The 26,627-nt window shown below is 42.0% G+C and overlaps 1 protein-coding gene across 1 annotated transcript in view; it reads left to right on the forward strand.

Annotated features, from left to right (window-relative positions):
* The first annotated feature begins 2,192 nt into the window (after positions 1 to 2,192).
* The window catches only part of LOC306744128 (receptor-type tyrosine-protein phosphatase S-like), a 34,873-nt gene continuing 10,438 nt past the window's right edge, over positions 2,193 to 26,627 (forward strand). The window contains exons 1-16 of the mRNA XM_079226713.1: positions 2,193 to 2,361; positions 9,309 to 9,419; positions 15,022 to 15,291; positions 15,935 to 16,314; positions 17,974 to 18,175; positions 19,313 to 19,449; positions 19,683 to 19,827; positions 21,881 to 22,198; positions 22,310 to 22,503; positions 22,649 to 22,675; positions 22,767 to 22,884; positions 23,173 to 23,829; positions 24,525 to 24,619; positions 25,310 to 25,563; positions 25,798 to 25,885; positions 26,078 to 26,296. Of these exons, the coding sequence (XP_079082839.1) occupies positions 2,208 to 2,361; positions 9,309 to 9,419; positions 15,022 to 15,291; positions 15,935 to 16,314; positions 17,974 to 18,175; positions 19,313 to 19,449; positions 19,683 to 19,827; positions 21,881 to 22,198; positions 22,310 to 22,503; positions 22,649 to 22,675; positions 22,767 to 22,884; positions 23,173 to 23,829; positions 24,525 to 24,619; positions 25,310 to 25,563; positions 25,798 to 25,885; positions 26,078 to 26,296 (3,369 nt within the window). The 5' untranslated portion in view covers positions 2,193 to 2,207. The remainder of the gene's footprint in view (positions 2,362 to 9,308; positions 9,420 to 15,021; positions 15,292 to 15,934; positions 16,315 to 17,973; positions 18,176 to 19,312; positions 19,450 to 19,682; positions 19,828 to 21,880; positions 22,199 to 22,309; positions 22,504 to 22,648; positions 22,676 to 22,766; positions 22,885 to 23,172; positions 23,830 to 24,524; positions 24,620 to 25,309; positions 25,564 to 25,797; positions 25,886 to 26,077; positions 26,297 to 26,627) is intronic.

The raw sequence follows: 26,627 nt of genomic DNA on the forward strand, positions 1-26,627 counted from the left end.
GTCTCCTTTGGCTGATATCAGAACGTCGCTGGCTACCAGGCCTGATTGGCGCCTAGGCTTTAACCACAGCATTCAGACTCATCACCAGACTCTCCTCTGAGCTTTGATTGCTCTCTTGCTTTTTGTGTCACTTCTCCACTCCATCCTCTTCTCAGCAGCGGCTTAACAATCCTATCTGGCAGGGTTGCTCCAAACCTGATGACTGTGGAAAGAGAGAAAGAGAGCGATAGATCCTATCTCCACTCGGGCTCTCATCCCCATCGCAGAGTGTTTGGAGACAGATGGTACACGTCTGTCATGTGGTTAGGTAGCAGGGGGCCCGGAGGAGGAGAGGCGCAGTTAATGTGGCCACGGTCTGCGTCTCGGACTGTTTGGCTCCAGATTTGTCAATGATGCCCGGCGTGAGCAAGCAAACTTTTAGTTTTTTTTTGCTTTGCTTGACAATCAAGGGTGAGTTTGATTTATTAGCCGAGCGAATTGGCATCTTCATAATTGCTTTGCAGCAGTAGGAAAGTGGAATATATAATTATAGTTCCAGGTATGGGGGAGGTGTCTGTGTGTATGTGCAATAGGGATAGAGTGCTTGAAAGGGTAAGGAGAGGAGGAAGCAGGAGTGCTGATGGATGCTTGATTACGTGTCTGGCCATCTGGACTGTTGTCACCGAGATGCTTAATCCCATTCACCACAGAAAGTGTGTGTGAATGTGTTTGTGTGTATGTGAAATAGAAAGCAACTGCTTTTCTGCATGCACACATCTTGATTTTCCTGGATATGGGTGGACGTGTCTGTACATTTCTGTACAAATCTGTGAAGATGCTAATGAGAACATGGCCATAGAAACAAATATGTACACACACAGAGACCACAGGGAACACACACACACACACACACACACACACACACACACACACACACACACACACACACACACTTATCCACTGCCCCACAACATAATCAGACATATCCAGACGCTATGCAGACACATCCCAGACCGGCCTCTCTAATCGTCGGTACATTTTAACAATTACTGCTAACAAGTCCTTATTACCCCCAGTGCCCTGCCCCTCCTCTTGATCCCAGCTTCTAATTGCTGCTGCTGTTTCTGAGCAGCTCTCTGCATAGTTATTAGACAGGAATCATTACCACAACATAACACAGAGCCACACCATGGAAAACTCACAGTTCACTGACACTGCCACCAAACACCTGTGTTTCTAGGTGAGGGGTGTACTGTGTGTGTGTGTGTGTGTGTGTGTGTGTGTGTGTGTGTGTGTGTGTGTGTGTGTGTGTGTGTGTGTGTGTGTGTGTGTGTGTGGTATACGTGGTATACGTGTGTGCGTGCAGCACTTAAGTAGCTCCTGCTGACTGGGCGGTATGTTTATACTCCTGTAGAAACAGCTTGTCACACACACACACACACACACACACACACACACACACACATACACGCACACAGTAAAACCTAGCTGTAGCTGTGCTGCCTACTGGATCACTTAATGACTAGCTAGCTGTAGGAGCGAACAGGCGACTTTGATGAGGAAGGGTACAGTAGGTCATCTGTCCTCGCCCCTATCTCCACTTTCAAGGGCCTGCAGATGTCAGAGGGGGGTTGGGTCAGTGGCTCTCACATCACTGTGCATGTGTGTGAGCAAGTGAGCATGTTTCACCTTGGAAGAAAGAAAGTAAGGATGAATGCATGGCAGGGTTGACTCTGTCTTTCTGCAGGCAGAGATAACTCTTTAGCACTAGCCACGTGACTCTCGGTGTGGCATTGTCCTTCTGACAGTGAGTCAGTCCATCACTTTGCTCCATACTGAACTCTTGAACTTCGGCAGGGTCCCCACATGATGCATCTGAATGATGTTGGTGATGCACATTTACTTTAACAGCACCATGAGGATATCATTTTAGGTTTTAAGGGAAATGAGTGAAACAACTATTGGATGAAGTGCCATGAAATCTGGTACAAACAGTCCCACTCCCTTCAGGATAAAGTGTAATATATCTGGTAACTTCAAATGTTTTATTTGTCCAGTACTTAGGTTCATGACCAAATTACATTTACAACGGCCTCAGCTGTACTTCATGTTCTGGCTACTTGCTATGAGTTTTGAATGCTGCCTGCTCCGGTCATTTCTAAATACTTTTTTTATTTCTGTTCATCCTTCCAGAGGACCTGTTGCCATTTGGCTTCCCCAGTATAGACATGGGTCCCCAGCTGAAGGTGGTGGAGAGGACGAGGACGGCCACTATGCTGTGCGCAGCCAGCGGCATTCCCGACCCAGAGATCTCCTGGTTCAAAGACTTCCTCCCTATCGACCCCATCAGCAGCCAGGGTCGCATCAAACAGCTCCGATCAGGTGAGATAGACAGCAGTTATTGTCAGATTATTTAATTTGAAAATAAGTAAACAAACAGTGCTTCTAAAGCTTAGCATTGCTATCATGTGAAATCCCTGTTGCTCTAAATTTGGTGATTATCATGTTTTAATTATGATTGAGGGATTACATGCTCCACTCTGAGTTTATCTACATCCTTTGGGGGTGTAAAACCTTTTTAAAGCCAATTTCATTAAAAAAAAGGCTAATTGTGCAGCCCTTAAGCCAAGACAAAAATGCTGTTTTTATGAACATTTGGGGGAAAAGACTATAAAAAGATGACATTTTAAAGGCACAAATCTCTCTCCATTGTGAATCATGAATGTAAAAAAAAAATATGGAGAATAGCCAGGTCTCATATACACGTATAACAAGTGTGTTGAAAAAGTGTATCAACAATTATAAAGTAAATCCACTTTTAAATAAATGCTTAATATAATAATCAATGGACCAAAATAAACAACCATAATTCTCTTTTCTCAAAATCAATAGATACACACATGAGAGTTTAACTGATGCTCCTCTTATCTTTTGACCCGCCCAGCCTGAAATTGTGAAAAATGAGCTCAGTGTCAATCTGAATGTAAGATCACTGAAATTCCCAGTGACAGTAACAGGCAAAAGACAAAGAGTGTGTCTGTGCAGATAGATCGAGGGATGAATACAGAAGAATAACATCATGTGCTTAAGACCGTTTGTTCAGCTTTGTTTATGCTCTTCTGTATAGACTGTCTCCTAAAGTAGGCAAACGGGTATTTTCTCAGCCATTTTCACTCTGCCGTCCTCAAGGGGAATGAAAGTGATGGTGAGGCGAAACCATTTTGTTGTTGCTTCATCCATATTCTTTGTGCAGCGCTCCTTCGTCCTGCCAGCGCTGATATCTGCCTGCTGTAAGCCAATATCCTTCACTGATCACTAGTGCCCTCTGTCAAGCTTGTGTCTGCTCTCAGTTTGCACAGTTTGCCATTGCGCTGTTGAAACTAATTTAAGTCTCACACTTTCACATTTTTAGTTACTGTTGCTGCACCTTAAGCACAACGCATGCAGTTTACAATGACAACGGGGTCCGATTGAACCACATTCATCTTTTAGTCATTTTTGAAAGATTGAGAATCTGGTTTCACATACAATTAGACCCTCATTTCTTGCTCATAAATAACAACGTATTATTACTCAGCAGTAAGAAGTAGCCCTAGCATTTAGCAGCTTCATTAGTGATGAATACATTAATATCAATAATTATAATCCAGTTTATATTTAAAATATATAATTCTGAAATGGGCAATTCTGTATTATGAACCTTTTACTTTTGGTACTTGAAGTGTATTTTGATGCTATAATATATACATGTAAATAATACTTTTAGTATTTACACTGCAGTTGTCACAGTCCAGGGAGCAGGCAGCTAGCAGATACAGGCAAAGGAAGGAACAAAGGAACTGAGGGTGTAAAAAGAGTGACTGACTCATGGAACTGAAAACTGGTGAGCAGGTCAGACGTGAGTGTAGGACTAACGAGGCACAGGTGAAACTGATCAGGGCAGGGCAGACACTCTAAAAAGTAAGAAAACTCACAAAGACGGGAAGTAAAACTAGTTACATTTTAAAATAAAGTAAGAAACAGGCTAAACAAAAACCCAAGATCATGCCAGTAGTATGTACTTCTTTACTTAAGTAAGGGATCTGGGTACCTGTTCCATCACTGGCTATATCTCCGTGAGTGAGCTGGAAACCCTGGTATGTTCAAAACCCTGTCTCTGGCTTATACTCAAAACTAGACACACGTGAAAGAGTCTGAAATATGCAATTGATGGCTAAGTACAATTTGATATGCAACATGTCTCAGGGAAAATATAAAATGTAAAAGACATGGAAACAAAGGTACATCAATTTGTATTGCAAGGTAGAGCTATACAAATGTAAGATTAAACTGTTTTGATGTTGGGTTTACAGCGTTACTGAAGGTAGACAGCTAGTTTTAATGTTTGAAGCTTTCTTCAGCATACACACTGTTAAGTCCATTCTTTACAATGTTTACCAAAAAAAAGAAAAGAAACCAGAAGAGAGAATGGCTGTTATTGACATGATAGAGAGCCAAAGCATGTCCCGCCTGCCATGTTGCGTTACGGCTGCTATGATGCTGTAGGGGAGGGTTTAATGAACGGTCAGTTGTAGTGTTTGCGGGTCGGCGGTTTTCTGTGCTGGGACCAGTTTTAGCTCCTACACCCATTGAGGTGTAAAAATGTATATTCACTATTGTGATTTACAGGGTACCGAAAGTGGAATTGCTTCTGTGTAAAATGCTCTGCAGTGGGTGTGGGTGGGTCTTGCTACTGCATGGATGTAGGTGAGACAAAAGATAAACAAAGAAATCAAGACTGTTAAAGCTGCAGTGTGTCCAGTAGAAACCTCATGCCAGAGGGAGCAGTGTCGTGATTCATAATTATGATAAACAAAATGCAAATGTTTCTCTATTCTCTACTTATAATTTATGAGAAAGCGTTGGTGGCCTTGAAGCTAACAGAGAACCTCCCTAAAACCTCCCCATGCATCTTGAAACAATGTTCTTTTTCACTATTTACTCTCTTAGTAAGTGCAGTAATATCATTGGTATACAATATCTATCATAATAAGTTTCACCTAGTGTGCTCTGAGAGGGTGTCACCCGGAGACATGACACTGATTCAGCGGTGCAGAACGTGAGGCCACGAAGCAAGACAAATGGCACAGTTAGATGCACTTCAGGCTTAATAGGATTTCAAATCACCAAAAGCGTTGCAAAGCTGAACAACAAAATGCGCTGTATAATGAACCAAACACTGCAGTGCAATGATTTGGAGGAAATCAATTACACCTGAGCAACACGGAATAGCACCGAGATGTGTTATGGATGAAACACTCCTTTAAAATCTGTTTAATGGGGGCACCTTCCAAGCATCGCCTCTGATTTAGTGGACGGCTGCCAGCTCTCGTTGGACCGCAGCCAGGGATCTGTTTTGGGACACAATTATTGTTTTCTCTCTGTCTCTTTTCGTTTTCTTTCTCTGTTTGGTCCTGCAAATATTTTATGGCCCAATTGGGTCAGGATGAAAAATGATATCGACAATGACTGCACTCAAATCCCACAAAAGATGACTCTAAGCCATTTCACAGCCCATAAGTCTCCATCACCTGGGGTGTCCTCCCAATGCAGGTAACTGTCCAAGCGGTGGCCACCGCCCACACGAAGTCTGCCCACACACACCATCCGGTTTCCTGAGGGTACAAAACATATTGCCCAGTATAGAGCTGAACTTTTCCTGACATCGTTATACCTCAACCAAGGCATCCATCCATTTTTCCATGCCATCTGCTGCACCAGTTTAGATGTGTGTGAGGAGAACCTGTCCAGCTCTGATATTTGGGACTGAGAATTGAAAGTTTACCTAAGCACTCAACAGCCTTCGTAGACCTACACTCTCACAGATAGCATGCAATATGGCCCCCGAGGTTGACTGCTGGGGTGATTGATGGACCTGTCTTGACCGAGAACTGTGATCTGATCAAAGGTTATGGTAACGATCACGGTTTAGGTCACTTGTATCGAAAGCAAAACGGAAGTGATTCAAACATAAAGACACCATTTAGTTTCTTAAAATCAGCTTCAGAGTAAAACAGTGATATTTGGATTATCCAAGAAAATACATTTGTTCAGGCATTCCTCCAAATTAGTTATGACTGTTTTTATTGAAGGCAGGCCAGCTCATCTCAAAATGTTGCCTGTGCCACAGGCGGTATTTTCGGTCCCATTTATTTGATATGTTTTGAGCAATGCTGCTGATTAACAGACAAACAATGACGTTTGATGGGAAATTAGGACACTCGCCATGAAAACAAATGAGTAGTTATTGGTTAAGATTCTGGATTTTTTTTTCTCAAGGATTTCTTAAAATGGCGAGATAGAGCGAGCCAAATCCTGTCATAGATCACGTTTTAAGAATGACATGAGTCAAGAATTGCTGTGATTTATATACTTTGTTATAAAAAAAAATGGCTATCTAGTGTCCATGTCCGTTTGTGGAATACATTAGGGCACTGATGAATCAGCAAATAATCTAAATAGAAACTAATGATTACTTTCCTTATCTTTATTATCAGTCAGGTTTATAAAAATAAGAATATTATGAAAAATGTCACAATTTCCCAGCCCGAAGTTTCATCCTCACATTTCTGATTTGGTCTGATCATCACTTCAAAACCTAAATATGTTCAATTTATTGTTGTATAAAACTAAAGCATCAGCAAATGATCACATTTGAGGAGTCAGAATATTTGTCAATTTGCTAAAAAAAGAAGAAGCAGATTTGAACTTTTCTTTCCAGCCCTTAACCTTCTGCGCACCAAGCCCCCTGCGTCTACTATCGGACATGAAAAAGATACACATTTTGTTTTAACGTTTCCTTCATTATCTCCGGGAACCACATCGCTTCTTAACTTCATTTAAAGTGCTTAATGGTCTAACTGTTTCAGGTCTACATTTAATACGATGTATACTCAATAGCTGACTTGCTTTTAAAAAGCTTGTCTTGTCTTTATTGTTTTTCTTTTAAACTGCGTTAAGTAAACTGCAGTGTGGTAAAAGCAACGGCCGTCTGTCTGGATTGTTGGTAAATGTCCCATCCCAGTTAAAGCTAATGTCTCACCTCGTGGGAGACGGGAGTCCAGGTGATCTGTTTGACCTAGATGTTCTGGCAGAGCTATCAGGTTAGCCGTATCTGTTGTCATCTGATCGTTTGAGTCTCAGCCCAGCGGACATTATACACCTTGCGCAATTTCACATCAGCTCAATTTACTGAAGTCACATCTCATTCTGGATCTGTCAGCAGCTTCCTAACAAACTGCTGCCTCGTCTTCTCTGTTATCTTTCTTTCCCCCTTTTTACAGCTTTTAGTCCCGCTTTTCCACACTGAATGTTTGTCCGTTGACTGTTTTGTCAGTTGTTTTTCGATGCTCTTTGTTTGTGTATAGATGTGGTGACCTTTTAAACGTGCATACATACTCAACACCTGTCTTTTCCCATGTATGGTAACATGTTTTGCGTAAAAAAATATTCAAATTGCCCATTTTCAAATGTGTGCCGATGGTCATCTGAGCTGTTTCCAGCTGTCAGATGAGTTCTTGATTGCAAAGCTCCACCTCTCTCCTCCACTCTGTCTTTTCCTCACTTCTCTTTATGTCTCCACCTATTTCTGGAGCGGAGGCTCGGCTTGTAAGCAGATAATTTATTCCTGTTTATCTCCCAACTCTGCCCTATACCGCGGGGAAATGAGAGATGGAAAAATAGAGAGAAAGAGGAGGGCGCGAGCTGTTTTCCTTTCATGTAACTGCAGAAGACAGAAGCAAATGGATGACAGCTTCAGCTAGCAGGGCCTCAGCTCACTAAACACACATGCACACAGTCGTGCCCTCGCTGTGTTTAACAAGTCAAACATTCCCTCCTCTGAGAATCCAAAAACATGTTTTTTAAACTTCTGCATATACTGATCAGCTATTGTGTGATAAACTGTGAATCACACACACACGTTTTTCCCCCGTGGAACCTTTTAGTGCTTAACTGGCCGGGTTTTTAAGATTGAATAATTAAAAGCTTTTTTCGCCATTAGGATATTAACACACCATGTTTATGTGTATGCGTATGAGCTAGTAAGTATTAGATTTAACTACGAGGGACTTTCCTTTAGGGCTGCAACTAGTGATTATTTATTATCTGCTATTATCTATCTATAATTTTGTTTTGCCTGACCCACAGTCCAAAATCCAAAGATGCTGTTATAATAATGATTAAAGCTGTGAAAAGAAACAAATCCTCAATAATGATAATAATTAATAATAATGCACTTAGTATATAATATATGTAAATATGAAAAATATTATTCATTCTCATTTAATGTAGATTTTTCTTTTGGCTTTGTACCAGACTCAAACTGTGTGTGTGTGTGTGTGTGTGTGTGTGTGTGTGTGTGTGTGTGTGTGTGTGTGTGTGTGTGTGTGTGTGTGTTCTTTTTCCTGTCCTCCTGCAGTGTAATCCATGGTTTTGTGCTTCCTCCTCAGGCTCCATGTCAAAGTCAGTTTCAGATGAGATGAATGTGACAGAGCAGACTGAAAGAGCAAAAAAAAAAAATCACTGCTGGTAATTCAAAAGTCTGTTAGCTAAAAAATAAATAACAAAAGTAAGAATATCACCTTGTGAACAAAAAGAATACCTGACGAGCATTGTGTCTAATTATAGCCCGTTTTGGGATACACTGTTTACCACAATAGGATCAAGGTCGGAGGATAAGATCGAGGAAGTAAAAGAAACAAGTTGAGGAGTTAAAGAGCATTGTCGGGTTGTTGTTGTGGGATAAAGCTTGCCAAGATAGAAACAGGCTTTCTTTAGAGCAGTAGTGAGCTGTCACTAGCTTGTAAAGCGTTGCACAACAAAAAGTCCTTCAAGTGTCATCTAAGTTTTTAAAATGTAATTTTGAGACTTGCTTTTGACTTTCAAACTTTTTTTTTTATATCTGTTGCCTAGAACAGAAAGAGAAAATACATGGTTCCCTAAAAAATACAACTACTGGTATTTGAGAGCATGGCCCATTCAGGCGCTGCCTCACAGATATAACATCAAAGCTGACTTTATTGGATGTTGAAGCAATAGCAGTGAGGATACCCTAGGGTCCAAATATACCAGAAACAGACTAACAGACAAACATCTCAGGGTGAAAAGGAGATGAAGCAAAGAAAGACTGATAGCAGCAGAAACATTTTCGACAAACTCGACTGAACATCTTTATTCCTCTCTCTCTCTCTCTCTCTCTCTCTCTCTCTCTCTCTCTCTCTCTCTCTCTCTCTCTCTCTCTCTTTGTCTCTCTCTCTCTCTCTCTCTCTTTGTCACTTTATGTGTTGCAGGAGCGCTACAGATCGAGAACAGCGAGGAAACGGACCAAGGGAAGTACGAGTGTGTGGCCACCAACTCTCAAGGCGTGCGCTACTCCTCCCCTGCCAACCTGTATGTGCGAGGTAGGACCTGAACCCAGAAACGCACATACACACACACACACACACACACACACATGCACAAGCAAACGCACAGAAATCACTATTATTAAGGGGCTCTTGGTATAAATAAAGTCTATTTTATTTCTGTCCTTTTGAATAAGTATTACTAACTCATCCATTGTCTACAATATATGTTGACCCTGTTGTTTGGTATTTCTCACATTCACCCTTAACAACCTTAAACCTCGGTGCGAGCCCCCACAGTGGCATCAAATTGAACATGAAGTTGGGAACACACCTTGGTTTAACTGCATGAAACGTCACTGATCTGTCTACTAAAACGGCTTCTGTACAAGAGGCAGATTAAGAGCAAAATGTTTCACAAAAGATGCACAAATTTGATTGGAAGTTTGAATGGAATTGGAAACGATCAGGTATAGTTTACCCTAAAGGATGTTTACATTAATGGCATAATTTTGCACATAATTGTGCTGATGTATCACTGGCTTATGGCTGAAAGATCACGACCAATGTTGAGATTGATAAATTCTAGTTGCTATGTTAAGTGGGATATTGGAGGAGTGTGTACGCGATGTGTGCGTGTTGGTGAGAGTGTGTGAGTGGCTTTGCGCTGGCCGTTTTTATTCTCTCTGTGTTTCCCCGTTCTCTCTCTCCTCCCCCTCACGTCATTGTGTTCTGCATCAACCCCCTCTCATCCCTCAGAGCTTCGAGAAGGTTGGTGTGCTCTTTCTTTTCTTTTGTTACTCCTTTGTTTCAGAAAGCTTCACTTATTGAAACAGAGAGAAACAAAAAAGAAAAAAAAAACATTTAAAGGACACCGGTGTAGACTTGAAGTGAAATGATATTGTCTCCAAAAATGAGAGTTGATTTCTCTAAAGCTGCTACGATGTTGAAGTGGTCTGCCTACACAGCAGAGTGCATTGACTGCATTGTGAGGCCTTGTGTGCAGAAACCCTTGGTATTGCCTTCACTCCCCGATCAATGTTTTCTGCATGGTATGATCTTGTTGTCATGGAGACCCAAGAATTGGAAGATTAAAAAGAGGCGATGTTTGCATGGAAGGAGCGAGAGAGAAAGAGAAAGAAGCACCGCTTGCATGTCTGTTGACTGACGGACTGACACAAGAGCATGGCACAGAGTGTGTGTTCAGGCCTATTGATATGCTCCGATTGTATTATGGAACGTGCTGTCCTGTCATGTCTTGCTACTGTCTCTTTTCTTTTCTTCTTCTTTTGTGTCATCATTTGTAAAGTTGTGTGGTTCGGCTCTCATGTCCCCACATATGCTCCAATTCTGCACTTGTTGCATTTGGTGAAAATCTTGCATTCGCAGTCACGCTTGTACATGCCCTTCTGTGTTGACGCTACGTGTGATGTGCAGGTTTATAGGAGAAACATATTTGGCCGGATTCACGCCATAAACTCAAGTTGGAGACCATCACCTGTTTTTGGTAGCGATTAAATATATTTACTCAAGAACAGATTTGAAATACTTGTTCTTTACTTGAGAATAATGCTTGTTGGAATACTTGGAAAATATAACTTATTTACTCCACTACATTTATTTATCAGCTATAGTCACAGGTTACTTAAAAAAAATCACATTTTACATAAAAAGAATATAATTACCTATAAATGATGATGCATTGTTATAGATTAGTCTCCACAACATTATTTAAATAGTTCAAAGTAGTTTCACGTTGTCCAATTACAACAGTGAAATGATACTTATACATGAATGCATCAGTAATTATTATACAATATTATAATAATTAACCATAGCCTCACTGGCTCCTTCATTTGACTTTAGATACTGTACAGCGATAATGTTTAAAAGATTAAATACATTCTTCTCTTTTAAGTTCAGCAATGAAATCAGCCCTGTCTCAATTAAAAGCTCTCTCTCTAATGCTACAGCGCTACTTGTTCTGGTAGGAACTTGGCGGCTAACGTGAACTAGCTTTGGCACGCACCAGCTAGATATTGCTATGTCCATTACTGAGTCAGTGCTCAGATTTTATGACTCTTTTCTCCTTGTTGTGCAAGAGTTTAGCATTTTTATTTAGCTCCAAACTGCCACTTCTGGCAAAAGTGAAACAATGTAAATTTAAGTAAAAACATTTTTAAATATGTTTGTAGTTTCTAAGACATGAATGAGTTTTACTTATAATTGAGTATTTGTATAGTAAGTAAAGTCTCTGAATACTGCACATCTTCTAGATTCATAGTAAGACTAAACTTTATGTGTTTAACTGTAAGACAGCCTGTAGTGTATCTCTGTGCTGTTGCTATCTTCCCCAAACACTCCGATACGCCTCTATTGTATGACATTTTAAATGAATTATATCCATTCACATTTTTAGATATGGAGGGGATGTTAACGATTCCCTCTTATTACAGTGGATAATAAAAGCAGTGTCCTTGACTGACTGGATGGTGCTGCGTAAATGTCAGCTCAGTGATGGAGCCGAACGGGTATGAAGCAGCGCTGAGATGCCGCGGTAATCCTTATGGCTGTGCCAAGGTCTCCCCAGCCGTAGCCTCCAGACTCCCTGCAGAGGACGGGACTAATGATATCCCCGCTAATAAAGATTGAAGCTCCTGGCTCTCACAAACTGTATAGAAATGGAGGGGAGTCATGTGGCCCGGCTTGATTAACTTAAAGCTAGAGGCTCTGTGAGCATGTGAAGGATTATCCCTTGTTATGAGCTCATTTTATTGTAAAGCACTCTGCAATGTTTCTGCAGTCTTTGAAATACTGCAAGGTCCATGTTCCAGATTCCTAAACAATCATCTTGAGTCTTCACCTTCATCGTGTTGTTGCTCGTATTGCCAAAGTAATCCATCAGCTAAATAATTGTCTTTTTAGTTGTTGTTTTATTTTGCCATATTGATAGGTATGAAATAACGGAAGGAATGAAAGTGATAGTGTTGTGTGATGCTACGTTGCACCTGCTGTGTTTGTCTTGTGCATGGAGCTGTCATGGTGCCGTCTGTCTGTCTGTCTCCAGCATGCTCGGATGAGGAGATGCCTGCCTAATCATGTCTGTTTTCTAACAGATCTACCTGTTTTTGTCTCTTTGTCTCTTTCTTGTCTTCAACTTCTGTATCCAATTCTGGGTATCTTCCAATATTTATTTCTACAAGTATTCCAAATGCTTTGCACTTCATCGTTAATTATGAAATGATAGTGACGTCACAGCAACTTTTTTGTTGTTGAAATCATGCAAAAATGTTAACTTCTATCTAATTGTCTCTAGATTCTTTGAGTAGGGAGATGTGGCCCATGAAGATTCCAAGTAATGATGTGACACATTAAGGAGTGGAGGTTATGCAGACAATTTACCAAAAGTTATTTATTTATCTTTATTTATTTCTTCATTTCTTATATTATATAGATATATTTGAATTACTGCTGGATTTCCAAGACATCTTTAAAAAAAGTCATTGTTTTACTGTAACTTTTTATTTCATTCTATTTTTATGTTATGTCTTTTGGCACACTTTTAGAACATTTGTTGCTTCTCATGTTCATGTTTTATTATACATATGAGCTTCCTGGTGTTGAGTTTAGGACAATGTTTCTGCTCTCTGTCTGCCTTCCCTCTCATTCTCTCCTTTCATGCAGAGATGTTTGTCGGTTACTCTCTCTGTCTCTTTCTGTTTCCTGTGTTGTGACCTGGGGTATCTTCTTCTTCTCTTCCTTCAACATCTGATCTCTACTAGTCTTTTCTCTTACTTTGGAAGCTCCTACTTTCTGAATGGGCCTGACTCTGGTATATAGCCGTGTTTTTAAATAGATCCATGTGTTTTCTTCTTCCTCGCTCCTATCTTCTTCCCCCTTTTTCCCTCCTTCCCCTAAAACCCTCTTCTAATTCTCTCTTTATCCCCACTTCCCTGTCTTTTCCCCTCCTCTCCCTTCCCTTTTTTTCTCTTCTTCTTCTTCTGCATTCTGTCTGCACCCTGATGTGTAGGAGCGACAGACACATGTACATAAGTTTATTAACTTATAAACATGCACATACTACCTCACATATCTCTCTTTTTGCTCGCACTCGTTCTTTCCCGTTCTGCCTCTTTCATGCTGTCTTGATGTTCTTTACTTAATGTGTCCAATGATCACTCTGTAATGGCCACAAAACCCTATTAGAACCCTCGATCCACTCCTGTCAGCATTTTCAATTCATTTGACTACACACTGTATCAGTTATGAATCCTATGTATTGTACAGTATCTTGTTGTACAATGTGGCTGTCCTTTGCTACATTGCCTGTCATTGTCTGGAAGAGAAGCAGAGCTGTCTCTCTCTCTCTCTCTCTCTCTCTCTCTCTCTCTCTCTCTCTATATATATATATATATATATATATATATATATATATATATATATATATATATATATATATATATATATATATATATATGTATGTATATGTGTGTGTGTATATATATATATGTGTGTATATATCACTTGCTCTATCTAGCTCTCTAGCTCTCTCTCTCTCTCTCTCTCTCTCTCTCTCTAGCTCTCTCTCTCCCTCTGTCTATCTCTATCTAGCTCTCTCTCTGCTGTCTATCTCTATCTAGCTTTCTCTCTCTCTCCCTCTGTCTATCTCTCCGGTGTCTCTGCTCTTGTCTCACTTCTCTGTCTCCCTCTCTTCAGTTCTTCGCTCTCTTCTTTGTGTTCCTCCACCATTTTATCCCTCTTGAGTCGCCCAGGCATGCAAGTGACCTATGAGTTCAGTCTCTTGATGCATCTCTCCCTAATATACAGTCAACCAAGCTCCTACAGATCCAGTATTGGATATAACTTGCTACTTTACTTGTACTTCTTATGGGGACACAAATAGCTGGCAGGGCCTATTGATTGGCCCCTATGATGCATACTAGCTCTAAAAAGAGCTCATTGAATGCAGAAACTCCTCAAGGCACAGAAATCTCAATGAAGTAAAGTTTCTCACTGACGTTTCTGGTCAAGTTTAACATGATTAGTCATTGCTTGGAGGGGGAAATGTAATAATAATAATACAACTTTAGTCAAAAATCAGAATCAGAAAATCTTATTTTTTTTAGTGAAATTAATGATAACCAATAAGAAAATGTTTTTGTTTTTTTTAGAAGAGAAACTGACTATAGGTGTCATGTCCTGGTTGAAATGATGCTCAAGAGTATGTCACTATATCATTTTGAGTAGGCAGCTCACTGAATGGTTGAGCTCAACACAAGATTTGTGTCTTTCTGTTGGAATCATCAATACCATAAAATAATTGGGACTAAACTTGAAATATCCCTTTGTAATTTTCTGTAAAAAAAAACCCTGAAGTTCATTCTCCCCCTTCCTGTTACCTCTCCTCTCTTTCCTCTCTCTTTCCTCTCTTTCTTTCTTTTTTATCTCTCTTGCCCTCACTTTCTCAATCTAAATCTTGCTCTCTGCCTCGCTCCTCCTCTCTCTCTTTCTCTCTGATTCTCTCTCCCTCACTCCTCCTCCCCCCTTCTTTTTCTCCACCTTTCTTCTCCTCAATCCCTTCCCGACCTTTCTCTTACCTCACCTTACTCCTAAACCCCCACCCCCCTTGCTTTCTTCCCCGACTCTCCTCCTTTCCCAGTGCGCCGTGTGCCTCCCCGTTTCTCCATCCTCCCTTCCAACCATGAGATCATGCCAGGAGGGAGCATCAACATCACCTGCGTGGCCGTGGGTTCGCCCATGCCCTACGTCAAGTGGATGCTGGGCAGTGAGGACCTGACCCCAGAGGATGAAATGCCGATTGGACGGAACGTGCTGGAGCTCAACGGTGTCCGGGAGTCCGCAAATTACACCTGTGTGGCCATGAGCAGCCTTGGCATCATCGAGGCCACCGCTCAGGTCTTAGTGAAGAGTAAGAGACGCTCAAATTAAATGATTCATCATTTTGGCTCCCAGATAGAGAAAACGGTGTGCAAGAGTGCCTCAGTTGTTTCTCTAATTAGGGATGAATCCAGTTTCACTGGGTTTCCTCGACATGGAATACAAATATGTGCATGTCAGGAGAATTGGATACTCTAGATTTCTAGGATGATAATGTTACATTTGACACCTGTAAAGCTCATTGGTACCAAACCTTAACAAAAAATTCTACTTATTAAATATGATTATAGCAGCCTCATTATGCAGATGCATTTATCACCAGGCCATTTGCTATACCATCCTTGAACAGAAACAGCTACCAAATGAATGTACTGTCATGTAAATAGTATATCCTCAAAATTGCAATTAAATTAGAGACAATTGTATTGTCATTGCACACTTGTACAACAAATGCAGTCTAGCATCTTAATAGTGTAAACAGTACAGGGCAAACTGTATTTAGATGTATACAAAGTACAGAACAGAAGAGAAGTCACTGTGATATGTACAACAAAAAACAATTTACTAAATGTACAATATGAATGAATGTACTAGTAACACAAGTACAGATAAAAAAACAATAACTAGTATTAAGTAATATAATTATCTTCCTCTGCCCTCTCTCTATTCCTCAGCTTTGCCAAAGCCTCCCGGCACTCCCATTGTCACAGAGACCACCGCTACCAGTGTGACCATCACCTGGGACTCCGGTAACCCAGACCCGGTCTCCTACTACATCATCCAGTACAGAGCCAAAGGTCCGGACAGCAAGTACGAGACCGTGGACAGCATCACCACCACCCGCTACAGCATCGGGGGACTGTACCCCAACACAGAGTATGAAATCAGAGTGTCAGCCTTCAATAGCATCGGCCAGGGCCCCTCCTCTACACGTGTGGAGGCCCGCACAGGGGAGCAGGCCCCGGCCAGCCCACCCCGAAACGTCCAGGCCCACATCATTTCTCAGAACACAGTGATGGTCCGCTGGGAGGAGCCGGAGGAACCCAATGGACAGGTGGGAGGAGGACCGAAACTTTATAAACATAAAGGGGACATAGACTAATTTTCAAAAATCATACATATTATTATATTAGTATGTATTATGCTCTAAGACAATCCAAAAATATTAATAAACCAAAACTACTCCCTCCCAAAGCCAACTAATGTTGGTATTGGAAGTTTCACAAGCATCTATAAAGGAGCTACATCAATTACCACACCGCCATTATCTAAGAAAATTTAAAATACAAACTTTTAAAGAAATGTTATGACCTTAAATTCAGAAAATCTAATTTAAGACATTTTAAAGATCCTGTTAAAAGAGACAGGAGTAGTCTAGTAACCTAGTGCATGCTCGCAAAGACTTCTATCAAGAACGTTTCACATCACAAACACTGCATAAAGTAGAAACTGATGAGGTAATTCTGCTTATGGCTCACTGAGTGTGACACCATGCTGTGATGTCAGGTTTGTTTACGTTTACAAACTTGGACTAGATCAACTTGAATGAGCGTCCATTGCACTTTTCCCTGTTAGAGTTTTTTTTTTTTCGGGTACAATGGATGGCCACAGTATTTCTCTGGTTTCTGGAGAGAGTAGCTCATGTTCACAAATATTGATTGAACTTTCTAGGCCATGGAAGTAACATATTAGAATTCTTCATTTGGGTGGTGTTTCCCTTTTAAGTCTGTCAGGAAACATTTAATATTCAGTGCATATACAAAAACCATTAATCCATTTCTTTACATTTTTCCTCAAAATGCAACTTAACTGGTCATGTCCTTCTTGTGCTTTCTGTTTAATGCCATCAATTGCTGTTTGGCGACATATAAAGGAAGATTGATTAAAATAAACATACTCGTCGTTTAAGACTGAATCACTTGCAACAGACTGACAACATTTCAAAATTACACAAATGTCCACACAAGGTTAAAACGATAAGGCCTCAATAAAAGTCACCATTGGGAGCTATTGGAGTGTGCTGCTGCATGTCCGTTGCAAGGATCGTGTCTTGCCAGAGATTTCCCTTCAGTAACTCCCTTGCTACTTTCCCCACTCTAAAGAAAGAAAATGTAATTGGACTGTCCGCTCTAAATTAAGAGCAGTCCCTCTTGAGGCTTATTTCCTTTTCTAGCCTACCTAACTATAGTAGGTCCATAAAAATGCAAGACAGAATAGATTATGGGGATTATAGATATTAAAGAATAATAACAGGAGAGGTGGTAGAGGTGAAGGGTAAGGGTGATGGAATAACAGAAGGATTACACTCTGAACTGCCCATAAACAAATCCCTCTGGAGGGTTAGGGGACGTGATTAAATCTTACACACTACAATATGAGGGGTGGTCTAAAAACTGGTGGTAGAGTGAGATTTGTTTATCAGGGTCAACTGCACAACAGCTCCAGATGTGAGGACCTTGTGACCTTGTGAAAGTGACCTCCGATAAACACTGAACCAACAAATCCACAGGACCATCTGGACTAAAGTAGAAAATAATTCATAAGTGTTGACCTTTAACTGTGATAAATTGTGGTATTATGGATTACCATGGGGGAGTGAAGTGGGGGATTACTCAATATAGCCTCGTCACTGGTGACCTTAAAATCCAGTCCCGATCCAGAAACCCTTCTCTTCATCTAGCAGCCTTCCTTTCTCTCTGCTCCTCTGTTGTAGGTGAAAGGCTACCGTGTGTACTACACTATGGACCCGTCCCGGCCCATGAATGAGTGGCAGATCCATAACGTCCAGGACAGCGTGATCACCACCATTCAGAGCCTGGTGACCTCGAAGACCTACACCATCCAGGTCCTAGCCTTCACCTCTGTAGGGGACGGACCCTTCTCAGACCCCGTCCATGTTAAAGTCATGCCTGGAGGTCAGTGTGTGTGCGTGTGTGTGTTTGTGGAAAACATAGCCATTGGTAGATGTGTGTGCATGCTGGTGTATAGATAACAGCTAAGTAGTGATCTTCATGTATTCATGTGCACTAGTAATGGTTGTTTTTGAGATGAGCACATGCAACAAAGCACAAATGACTCATTATTTGTGTGTGTGCGGTATACAATGTTAAGTATAGCTTATTCGAGTGTCTTATGTAAGGTTTTTGAGGCAATCGATTCCAAGCTATACGCAAATAAGCTTGACCTCTCCGGGAGTGTGACTTCTTCAGAAGGAATAAATTCCACCTGCAGGGACCGAGCTGCGGAGACTTCTGAAAAGGAAACAGGGATAAGCTCGGTGCTGCTCATGTCACTGTGACAGCTTCTGTGAAGTCGCAGGTTTTGTGTGATGGGAGGGACAAAGAGATGATTACTCTGATGGTATTACTGGTTTAAATTTCTGCAGCGTCTTGAGCTCCTGCTACGGCATTCGATATCCCATAAAAGCCTACCGTTTTCAAGCACACAAAAGGAATGAGATACTATAAAAACTGCACAAAAAAAACAGTATTTTGAACATGTTATGGCATTGAGAGTTAGTACGTCATTAATGCCATTATGACTTCATGTCATCTGACAAATTAGGTCAGGTTCAAATGGATTGATTTACAACTTAGTAATTAAGTAATTCTGACTTAATAAGCAGTGATTACAGCTAGTTAGAACAAAAGTACAGACTTAGTAATACATTAATTATAATTTAATCAGATAAAAACCAGATTTGATTGAAAATGGCATTTCCATGGCAAGATCATTTCCATTCTTATATAAATAGTATTGCTATAAAGGCAAGTTAGGAATAATTCTACTAGCATCATAAAACATGTTAAAAGAATAACCGTAATAAATTAAAAAGGGAAAAAAACACAGGGTATAGGTAAAAAATGATGGTCAAATTATAAAAAATAACCAGTATCATTCCAACTTTGTAAGATAATATAATATGAATGTAGAATTCCATAAAGAGGTTTTCAGGACCTTGAACTACAAAACAAAAAATGCACAAGAATGTGGAAGAAAACTGAATTAATTTCGACAAAGACTGACTGACATTTTGGTTCTGTCCCCTTCAGTCCCAGGCCAGCCGGGAAAGTTTAAAGTCGGTAAGGTGGCAGACACCAGCATTGAGCTGACCTGGGAACCTGCTTACACAAAGGAGGGCATTGTCAACTATGAGCTGCTCTACAAACCTGTCAAGTTTGGCAGCTTGGTAAGACCTCTTACTCTTCTCTTGCTCTCTTTTTATGAACCTGTCTGCTGGCTGGATTTTTTAACAAGACAGAGAGAATGGACAGATAAAAGAAGGACGTTTAAAAGATTAACCCCAGTGTCCATTGCCACTGTGTCTGCTAGTGACAGTCTCATCTCTTTAATGATTTCTTTTTCACTCCCATCATTTCACCTCTCGTCCTGTCCTCTGCTCTTCTTTCTTCTCTCTTACAGGAGAAGCTCACCTTCGGGCCGAGGATTTCTTATACAGTGGAAGGTCTCAAAGCGAACACAGAGTACTCCTTCTCCCTGGCCGCCATCTCAAACAAAGGCATCGGAGCTTTCACCAACGAGCTGGTGCAGAGGACGTCACAAGCAAGTACGTCTCCATTCGCCGGGTTCTCATTCCGTACCTGCAGGCACTCACCGATGCCGAACATTTAAATTGTATTGTGTTCCAGTGTTGTTCACAAGTGTCGTGCAAAAATGTGTTCTCTAAACACACACACACACACACACACACACACACACACACACATACACACACACAGGTCAAAGTACATCAGCTCCTGAACCGGAAAAACCTGGCAACCATTTTCACATCTCTCCATCTATCTCATTTATCAACCCATCTGTCCAATCCAACCTCCCATCCATCTATCTATGTTTGACTGTGCCTTTCTTCCTCCGCTCAGCCTCTCGCTTTCTTACACAACCACAACATCATGACAGATGGAGATGGAGCACCGATTAATGTTTCACTCTTCCTTTTCTTCACTATCCTTTCACTTTTTCCACTCTATCAGTGTCCAATGTCTTTGAAATAGCGAAAATGCCTGCCACTTATTGGCTAGATGCCAGTGGTGAGGAGCATTAAAGGATGGTGGTTGGCCTGCTGTGTTGACAGGTAAGTGCCAGTCTGTATTTTGACCACGCTGAAGTTTGATTCTCTTCCTTGTCTCCTTTTCGCTGTTTTTTCTTCTTCTGCACAATCACTGATAGCCAACGACAGTCAATTACGTAAGTTCTACTATTTTGCTCTGACATATCGAGTTAACTCATATCTGAACACTAGAAGAAAATGCAGATATAATGGGGAAAATGGTACAAGGAAAAGAATTGATTAAGTAGTCGTGGTCGAGAGAAAAGCAAGTCCTGCAGTTCATGGCGCTCGACTGCTGTAACGCTTCAACGGTAAGTTTTTGTCAAGTATTTATAATCTCTCAACAGACTCAAAGACTCATACTGTGTATTCAAAATCAGATCATTTTTAGAACCGAGTATAAAATGTGCTAGAGACTTTTAGATGGTCTCCTTTCACTCTTTACCTCCAAAAAAGACAGAAGAGAGGGGTGGGACGGTGGGGAGGGGGGTTCAGGAAGGGGAAGGTGCCAGATAAGCAGACTATTTCATGCAGCAGAATTCATTTCCCTGGGAGGTTATGTGCGCTTTGTTATCGCCAAGCTTTGGTGCACATCTAGATTGTCCCCCGAGGCCAACAGAACAGTGGATGTACGGCTGAGTGGATAGATGCTTGAACCTGTCAGCTATGACTATTACACTCCCACACATACACACATGCTATTCACTCCCGAGCTCACACACAAGCACAGACGCCGCGGCCATGTACGCAGGTGTGTGGTTGTGTTCACGCTCTCTCACGAACATCTTTTAGGGCGAGGGATAACTACAGTTTAGGGAACTATGGTGATGAAGGTATGTGATTCTTGGCTTGTTTGTTACAGTAAATATGCAAGCCTTCTTGAATTTCTTGTCTGCAATTCTTCATTCTAGCCTGACTTTCAACATCCATCTGAGTGCCTTTCTCTCGCCTTGTTCTTTTTTTTTTAACCTGCCTCCTAAATCCTTTCAGCACGGTGGGAGATGTGTAATAGTTAGTTGTTTCCTCCCTTTGTGAAGCCTAAGACCTTCCCCTATTCAGCAGTAAAACGTCTCAGACCACCTTATTATCACGACCCAGGGATGATGCCACCACGGGGGCTGCTGTTGTGAAATGTGTATATTTTTCTGTGCCCCTGTGTATCTGTTTTTCATTCATAAATCTGAAACCTTTTAGGCCATTAATATACAGCTAGAGGATAAGATATAATCATTGGGAATCGGATACACATTCTCCTTGGGTGTAATTAAGTTGTCCACTCAGGGTCAATACTCTCGTCTCTGGTTTATTTCATGAGACTAACATTATGTTTTTATATGATGTGGTTGCTCTCCTTTTGTGTCTCAGTCATGTTTGTCCTGGCGGTATCTCTTTCATTTCAGTTTACCTAAGTTTATTATTCTTTCCTTTTTTATCCTTATCTTCTATCCTTTTGCGTATATTTTCCCCCTTTCTTACTTTCTCAACCCAAATATATTGGGTCTCTCCTAAACTTTTTGCCAATTGCCCTCCTCGCCCCTTGTCCAATCAGAGCCCTCGGCTGCCCCCGAGGGTGTGTCGTGCGAGAGTGCCAGCTCCACCTCGCTGAGAGTAAACTGGAAGCCGCCTCCAATAGAGGGTCAGAATGGCGATTTGGCAGGTTATGAGCTGAGATACCAGAGAGTTTCTGGGGCTGAAGGTGGAGGGCAGGGCCAGGATGTGAAGGGGCTTCCTATCCCGGCCCAGCAGGGGCAGACAATGTTGGAGGGGCTGGAGAAATGGAGCTGGTACAACATCAGCATGGCAGCCTTCACTGCAGAGGGGACCGGACCCAACAGCCCTGTGGTGATTTGCAGAACTGATGAGGATGGTAAGAAAGAGAGCCATAGATCAGACTTAAACGGTATTGATTGTTTAGTTGATTATTTACTGGCTAGACTGTTGATCACTTAGTTAACTTTGCATTTGTGTGTGCGAATAGTTCCTGGTGCAGCCCCTCGTCAGGTGGATGTCCAGCTGCTCAACTCCTCGGCACTTCGAGTCACTTGGCGGTCGGTGTTGCCACGGTTACGGCAAGGCCAGGTCCGTGGGTACCAAGTGCATTTCAGCCGTACAGAGAGCAGTGACTCACGAAACCTTCCCCGGATCAAAGACCTCTTATTGGATGAGTCTCAGGTGACATCTTAACCAAATATTTGATCAAAAGATGTTAATTTATTTTATCATTGAATATCCTCCCTCTCTCCTCTTTCTCCTTTGACTCAATCCTTGTCTCATCTTTCTCGGCTGCCTTCGGGGTGTGTCTCATCTGTGGGATAAGATGGAGGACGGTGACTCAACTCAATATGTGAGTGCAGACCACCCATCCTAGCACAATGTATCCAATACATTGCACAGAGACAGTATGTGATGGTGCTGTTATGTGTTTTTCCCCACAGGAGCTGATTTTAGGAGGTCTGAAAGCAGAGACTTTGTACTCCATCTCAGTGGCAGCGTACACCACCAAAGGGGATGGAGCGCACAGCAAAGTCAAACTGGTGCAGACCCTGGGGATTGGTAAGCATATACCAAGTATACAGTTCAGTGAACTGGATTTATTAACTTACTCAATAATTGATCTTACAGTAAGCTGCACCAGCTAGCAGTAAATAAACAGCCAAATCAATTCTAATTCTTCTGCAAGATTTACATTATATATATTTTTATATATGTATATATATATATATCTATATATATATATATATAGATATATATATATATCTATATATATATATATATAGATATATATATAAATATAGATATATATTACGATAGATTTTCTGCTGCCTACACTATTGTTTGCAGTGCCCGGCGCCCCCTCCCTTTGGGTGCGTCCAGGATCTGGTCCATCAGTGGTGGTTCGGTGGGCTCCTCCGGTGGAGTGCTCGGAGTCAGGCTTTGACAGCCGAGGGGCCCCAGTGCTAATCCAAGGCTACCGCCTACAGTTTGGCCCGAAGAATGCCTCTTTCGACACCACAGTGGATTTCACGAATAAAGAGAAAAACTTCACTGTCGGTAACCTTTCCCCTGGTTCCTCTTACGTCTTTGTCCTCTCTGCGAGGAGCCGAGCGGGCTTCGGGGACGTAGTGCAACAGGAGATAACAATTCCCATCTTCCCACCCCTGGGATACCCAAAAATTACTGACTTTGTTAATGCCACCTGCTGCTCCCTCCAGTTCTCCTGGCTGCCCCCTACCCTAGAGGAGTGCAACGGTGTCATCACAGAGTACACCATATCTTACAAAGAGGCTGCCGGCCCCAAACCCTCTGCTGGCCCCTCCGCCATACCAGCCCCCACTGCTCCCCCTTGGCTGATCATGTCACCAGCGAGTGAGTCCAGCTACACCATCCTGAACCTCAATCACAGCACGGTCTACGAGGTGCAACTAAGAGCCCACAACAAGGCAGGGCCAGGGCCCTTCAGCCCACCTTTGATGGGCCAAACCCTGGCCTTTGAAACAGGTAGGGCTGGCCTCAGCACCTTCTAAGCACTGGTTCAGCTTCACACCTCCGCTCCCTTTACTGTGGATGTCACTCTAAACCACTAAACTAAAGGAAGTCTGGGCCAACTGCAAAGTCTAGGGGGAACACAACTACTCCCCCAAATCTCCTCCACTCTTTCACTTATACCTTCATCACCTACCCTTCACCACCAGTGGAAGCAGGCTGAATGTTAATGGATGTTTGCTTCAAGAGCACTGCTTATCACAAACCTTCAGGTAAAAGTCAATACTGGGCTCGGATATACAATATCTAATACGGCAGGTAAGTGTTCAGTCGGAATTCAAGGGAAAACCAGCGACTGGGGCTGTTTCTGCAGGTAAGCTTTTTGTCTCTGATAGTCCTTCACTTCCACCTTTTCCTTTAGCCTTTGCTGACATGTTGAATTCTGAGTCGAACAAACACGACCGTACACTCTAAGAATGTGGCATGTCATATTCCTGCAGCCGGTCTGTCTGTTATCTGTATTTATTGCTCTTGACATGCACCCTCCTCATCACCTGCCCATCCTCCTCACCATCATGTATTCTTCCCCCAGTAACAAATCTGACTGACGTTTTTTTTACTGGTTTGCAGAAGGACAGCAGAGGAGCCGCTGATTTGAATAAAATAAATCGCCACATGTGACCCTGTTTTTCTGTTTGTTTTTTTCCCAGATGTGCCGAGAAATTTTTCAGTCAATCTGGCCACTAAGACCAGTGTTCTTCTGACCTGGGAGTTTCCAGAGAGCACCAACCCCTATCGCTTTACTGTATGTTCCCTGGCTGGTGCATGTACCTCGTCCGTCATTTCTGTAGATAATGTTTGTTGTATGCTTGATTATAATACCTCACATTATCATAGGTTTATGTGTTTTAATATGCATGGCCCCAACCTGAGTTATACGCAAACTGTTCCCAAGTGGGATGTGGGCTTTATGTAGAATTTCATGAAAGGTTACACAAACATTTACTAGAAATAACAAAATCAAACAACCAGCTCACTAATTAACCCTGTTTTGTTTAGGATGGATTAAACAAACAAGACGTAGCTCACTAACGTATTGATTAGCAAGCTTTAGAGGTGCTGGTAGACAGATTCAGTTACCTTTGGAGGCCTTACCTTTAGTTAGCCAGCTGTTGGTAGTAGCTTCATATGTACATGTGAGTGGTATCAAGATTCTAAAGGGAATAAGCGTATTTCTCCTAAAAAAAATGACTTCTTCTTTAAAATATGGTGTAAAGTGGGACAATGCAACATTGCAATTAACCCTGGAAAATTCAAATTAATTTCCAGGATTATATGATACAAATGTGTTTTAATTCAGGCAGACTGTCCTCAGAAGGGGGCATGGTGTTAACGCGTTAAAGTACAATAGGATATCATCAGCATGCAGTATATAAATAGCCATATTTGCATTTGACCTATTGTTCTAACTTCACTAACCCTCTACGTCCTCCAGGTGGAATATAACAGACAGAAGATGGAGGTGGACGCTCGTCTGAGAAAGGCAGTCATCCCAAACCTTCAGCCTGACACCAGCTACGACTTTAAGATCACGGCTCCGGAGGGAAACATGGGAGGCCTTCGCCACCGCATCTCCGCCAAGACCTCCCCGCCAATCACCATCCGCCGCCCTGAGATTGACCACACCCGTGACACTGAGACCACAGTCACCATAGTCCTGCCGTCGCTGGAGAACCGCTCTCCTGTCAAGTAAGATGGAGTTTTAGATGTTGTTAGAGTTTCTCAAATCCTCGCCGTGGCTTTCTTAGACTTGCTGAACTCAGATGATCTCTAAAGGTGTGTTGCATGATGATAACTCTACCTGACTGACACGATGTTAGTCTTTAGTGCAACAAGTTGGCAAGGAAAGGTGGGAACAGTTCAATGTTTGCTGTTGTATCAGTGCAACCGGTGTTATGTTGTTTGTCCTCTCTGCTCCCACAGGAATGTGTATGTTGTTGTGGTTCCGTTGCGGAGAGCCCGCGGCGTTATCAGACACCTCAAGAGCCCAGATGAAATGGACCTTGAGGAGGTGAGAGCCACAACAATGACAGCACCCACTGATGTTTGTGCCTGGAAGGAAGAAAGGACCTTTAAACACACACGCACACAATCAAATTGCTTAGAACTCCTTGCCCTTTATATTTCTTATCAATGTTTGAACATTAGTCAGAGATATCGGAACGTCTCATTTTCTTGTCTCTCTCCTCCCTCCATCTCTCAGCTGTTAAAAGACATCAGTCAAAAGCAGAGGGATTCTCGGCAGCAGAAGCAGGTGGACCTGCGGCGGGCTTACATCACAGCCCGTTTCACACCTGCCACCTTACCGGCGTTCTTCACCCTCGGGGACCAGCTAGACTACGGAGGATTTGAGAACCGAGCTCTAGAGGCGGGGCAGGAATACGTCTTCTTCATCCTGGCTGAGCTTAACTCTACAACCGGGGTACAAAAACCACCGTGTCACTTCTCTTTTCCTTCTGTGTTTATAACCACTCCCTCATTCCTCGTTGCCTGTGTTTCTCTGCTGCTGGCTGTCACTATACATTGTAATCAATATGGACTGGCTGCTAAAACAATAAAATGCACGTCAGTCAAAGTGGTGTAAGCAAAAGGCAATAACCTTTCCGTACTTCCATCGCCTCTGCTAATGAAGAGTGAGTGCACTACTGTGGCAGTGTGTGATATACGCTTTGTGCACTGCACTTGATTGTATGTGAATTTGAATTGAATCAGATGTAAATATATGATTTGAATTAGGATTATTTTTTATTAGG

The sequence above is a fragment of the Taurulus bubalis genome, assembly GCF_910589615.1.
Source record: "Taurulus bubalis genome assembly, chromosome: 1".
Lineage (NCBI taxonomy): Eukaryota > Metazoa > Chordata > Actinopteri > Perciformes > Cottidae > Taurulus > Taurulus bubalis.